Raw genomic sequence first — 4770 nt, 5'->3', positions numbered from 1 at the left:
AAAAAATAGAAAGTAAGAAAATTAAAGTGGATCGTCAAAAAAGTTTGAAATTTTGGAAAGCTTTGAAAATTTAAAAAAAAATTTGGAAAAAAGGGAAGTTTGAGAAATAAAGTAAACAAATGAAAATGAAATTTGGAAATTTTAGAAAATAACTTTATAACTAATCCGTGAAAACTTTTCAAAATTATAATGTTATAAAATAACTAACGCTAATTTATAAAACAGAAAAACTTAATAAAAGTTTTTGAAAATGGAAAGCTTAAAAGTTTAAATGAAATGTCAAGTGTTAGAGAAACTGGAAAGTTTTTTAAATTTGAAAAAGTTTGGAAAAATATGAACATGTGAAAATAGTATTTTTTAACTTTTGTGAAAGTAAATTTTTTATTTAAAATATTAAAAAGTTTTCAAAATAGGAAATTTTAAAGTAAAAGTGAAATGCCAAAAAAGTTTTGAGAATTTCAAAAGTTTACCAAAACTTGAAAAAAGTTTGAAATTTTGGATAGTAAGAAAACTAAAGCAGATTGTCAAAAGAGTTTGGAAATTTGAAAAGATTTGAAAACTTCAAAAAAGTTTGGAAATAAAGGAAAGTTCGGAAAAAGAAAAGTAAACATATGAAAATGATATTAGAAAACTTTGGAAAATAACTTCATAACTAATCCGTTGAAAACTTTTTAAACATTATAATATTGTAAAATGACTAATCAGCTGAATACTTTTTGAAATTAGAATAATGTAAACTATCAAAAAAATTTGAAAAATTGTAAAATTATGACAAACTGAAAAATGTTTAAGAAATTAGAAAACTTCAAAATTAAAGGGAAATGACAAAAGTTTTGAAAATTTGATAAAAGTGTAATAAACTAGAAATTTTGGAGAACTAAGAAAATTGCAAAACAAGTAGACAAATGTCAAAGTAAAAAAAGGACATTTATAAAAAACTTGTAAAGTTATAATATCTTGAATATTTTTTAAGAAATTGGAAAGTTTGAAAATTAAAGTGAAATTCAAAAAATATTGAGAAAGGGAAATATATGCAAACTTGAATGTTTGAAAATTGGAAAGTTCAAAAAAAAGTATAACAAGTTTGAAATTTGAAAATTTTTTGAAAGATATAATATAAATTTATAATTTAAACAGCGAAAATCCTTTCAAACTTGAAATTTATAATTTAGACTGATAAAAACCCTTCAAACTTGAAAAGGTTTGAGAAACAAGAAAGTTTGAAAAATTGGATAAAGTGAAATGTCAAAAAAGTTGGAAAATTTGGGAAGTTTGAGAAATTGGAAAATTTATAACATAAAAGTGAAATGTTAAAAAAAATGGAGATGTTGGAGAACTAAGCCAAACGCAAAAACAAGTTTATGTCATAGATTTAAAAGAAGAAACTTGAAAAAGATTTAAAAAGCTTGAGAAATTTGAAGTTTCAAAATTAAAGTGAACTCTCAAAAAGGTTGAGAAATTGAAAAGTTATGAGAACTTGAACGAGGTTTGAGAAATTGGAAAGTTTGGAAAAGATGTAAACATGTGAGAACGGCATTTCAAAATTTGTGAAAGTTATATTAATCAATTAAAACATGGAAAACTTTTTCAAAATTAAGACTTCTCATATAAAATTTTGAAAGAAGTTTGAGAAATTGGAAAGCAAGAAAATTAAAGCAAAATGTCAAAGAAGTTTGAGAAATTGGAAAGTTCTGAGAACTTTAATTTTTTTTAAAAATTGTTAGTTATTTTATTATTTAAACTGTTAAAAACTTTTTGAAATTGGAAATTTTAGAAGTGAAATGTCAAAAACGTTTGAGAAATTTGAAACTAATGAAAGTTTGGAAACTAAAGTTAAATGTCCAAAAGTTTGAGAAATTGGGAAGTTTAAAAACTTGAAAAAGGTTTAATAAATTGGAAAGTTTGGAGCACTAGGCGAAATATAAAAAACCAGTCAACTTATGTCAAAATGAAAATAATGTGAACATGTGAAAATAATATTTAAAATTTTCATGAAAGTTATGTTAATTATTTAAACTTTTGAAAATTTTTCAAAGTTAAGACCTTTCTATAAAATATAAAAACCTGAAAATAATCTGAGATTGGAAAGTTAAGAAAACTTGAAAAAAAAATAGGAGAAGGGTGGAAAGTTATGAGAACTTGAAAAAAGTTTGTGAAATTGGAATGTTTAACAGAAATGTAAACATGTGAAATTGTATTCGAAAATTAGTAAAAGTCAAAAACAAAATAGCAAAACAAATTTTAAAATTTGTTTACATAAAAATGAAAATAATACTTATTTATAAACTTAAAAGACATGAATAGTATTTTAGATAATATGGTAATGAATAATTCGTGAGGAAACAATATTGGAAGATCATTTATAGATTAAATGTAAACCAAGCAACCATGCAGTATGGAAAGATGGTGAAAAATCATCGAGAAAGACAACACAGGCACTAAACAGCAGTTAGAAAATGCAAAAAACATATAAAAAGTGAAAAATGTCATTGGAAAACTTGAAACTTCTAAGGAATTTGCAAGTTACAGTAGTGCATAGTTTAAATTGGTTCGAAAGCATATGGAAGAGTCAAATAACTTTTCATGAGATTATGAAGAAAGAAAGGCCACAGATTTGAAGACTTCTAACAATTACAGAATGAAAAGTATAATAAACTGAAATGATAATTAGAAAAAAGCATAAGTATTTGGATATTATAGTAAGATTCCCTTAACATTTGTTGAAACTTGGAACTTTTGAAAACTTTTCAAAATCAAAACTTCTTTTAAGTTCAGAAAAGGCTAAAATACCAAATTGGTATATTTATACGAACGTTTTTGTCAGTTTGGTATTTTTAAAAACTCCGACGACGACAAGGCATTAAAACTCGTACTTTTTCTCAATAAGGCACTTTTCTCTCTTATCTCCCAAAATTATTAAATATGTGTCCTCTCTCTCCTCCTCCTCCTCCTCCTCTCCCATTCCCCTCTCCCTCCAACGCACCATCGTCATCCTCCTCTCCTCCGTCCCCATCTCCCTCCTCTTGATTCCATCCTCAGCCATAATCAGAATCCACCAGCAACTGATGATACGCTGAACCCTTTCCTGACCAACAAATCTGATGGCAAAGGCTGAACGACGAATCAAATTCTCGAATAATGTCAGGCGATGGAAATTAAAAAAGAACAGCAAGTAATAACGTCTTACCGCAGGTTTGAGGACAAGACGGAGTGGGGCGATCGAGTGGGGTGGATATACGGATCCGTAACCGAGGACATTGTAACCGGCTACCGAATGCACAACCGCGGTTGGCGCTCCATCTACTACATCACCAAGCGCGACGACTTCCGCGGGTCCGCCCCCATCAACCTAACCGACCGCCTCTACCAAGTCCTCCGTTGGGCAACCGGCTCCGTTAAGATCTTCTCCCACAACAACGCCCTATTCGCAAAGAATCGCTTACCTCAACGTCGGAATCTACCCCTTCACCTCCATCTTCCTCCTCGCCTACTGCTTCCTCCCCGCACTCTCCCTCCTCTCCGACCAATTCATAGTCCGAACCCTAAACGCAACGTTCCACGTCTACCTCCTCACCATCACCGTCACCCTCGTGCTCCTCGTGGTCCTTGAAGTCAAGTGGTCCGGAGTTGGGCTTGAGGAGTGGTGGCCGAACGAGCAGTTCTGGCTCATCTCTGGAACCTCCGCGCATTTGTACGCTGTGATCCAAGGCCTTCTAAAAGTCGTCGCCGGGATTGAGATTCCGTTCACTCTGACCTCCAAACTCGCTGCCCCTGATGATGATGATGCTGACGCCTTTACTGACCTCTATGTTGTCAAGTGGACGTCGCTGATGGTGCCCCCAATCACGATCATGATGGTGAACCTCATTGCTATGAAGTGGGGTTCGCAAGGACAGTTTACAGCAGCGTGCCAAAGGGGAGGGAGAGGGGAATGGGAGAGGAGGAGGAGGACGAGAGAGAGGACACAAATTTAATAATTTTGGGAGATAAGGGGGTTAAATACAAAATTTCTCGTCGGATTTTTGATAAAGGTGTCTTATTGACAAAAAGTACGAGCTTTAATGTCTTGTCGTCGTCGGAGTTTTTAAAAATACGAAACTAGCAAAAGCGTTCGTATAAATATACCAATTTGGTATTTTAGCCGTTCAGAAAACACTAACTAAAGAAATACGAAAGTCAAAAAAAACATGTTAAGCGAAAAGTGCTATTTGAAAACTAGAGAAGTTTGAAAGATATTTCAACATAACATCATTTCAAAACCATAGAACAGCGTCATTAAGCAACCAGATTGAAATTTTCAAACTTCCAAAGTTTCAATAAGAAGTTAAAAGTAAATTTTAAACATATTTCAAAATGAAAGTGAAATGTTCAGAAGTTTGAACATATTTCAAAATGAAAGTGAAATGTTCAGAAGTTTGACAAATTGGGACGTTTGAAAAGTAGCAAAAACATTAACAAATTGGAAATTTTGAAAATTAAACTAAAATTTCAGAAATTAGAACTTATGAAAACATAGAAATTTGGAAAACTAGAAATTTTGAAAAAAAAATGTGAAAATTTGAAAAATTTTGTGACTGTTATACAAATTATTTAGGTGTTGAAAACTTTTCAAGATTAAATCTTTTTCTATTACTTATGAAAACATGAAAAAAAGTTTGAGAAGTTGCAAAGTTTGAAAATTAAAATGTAGTGTTAGAGAGTTTGAGAAATTAAAAAGTTTTGAAAAATTGAAAAAGTTCAAAAAATGAAAGATTTGGAAAAATACAAACA

General features: G+C 30.9%; 1 protein-coding gene across 1 annotated transcript; it reads left to right on the top strand.

Annotated features, from left to right (window-relative positions):
- On the top strand, positions 2999-3974 carry LOC109838558 (cellulose synthase-like protein D3). Its single transcript, XM_020407000.1, is given in 2 exon segments — positions 2999-3426; positions 3428-3974. Coding segments are annotated over 2 exon segments (825 nt in total). The 5' UTR covers positions 2999-3148.

Source organism: Asparagus officinalis, chromosome 1 (assembly GCF_001876935.1).
Source record: "Asparagus officinalis chromosome 1, Aspof.V1, whole genome shotgun sequence".
Taxonomy (NCBI): domain Eukaryota; kingdom Viridiplantae; phylum Streptophyta; class Magnoliopsida; order Asparagales; family Asparagaceae; genus Asparagus; species Asparagus officinalis.
Note: the sequence above shows the minus strand (reverse complement) of the source record. Positions and strands in the feature narration are given on the sequence as shown.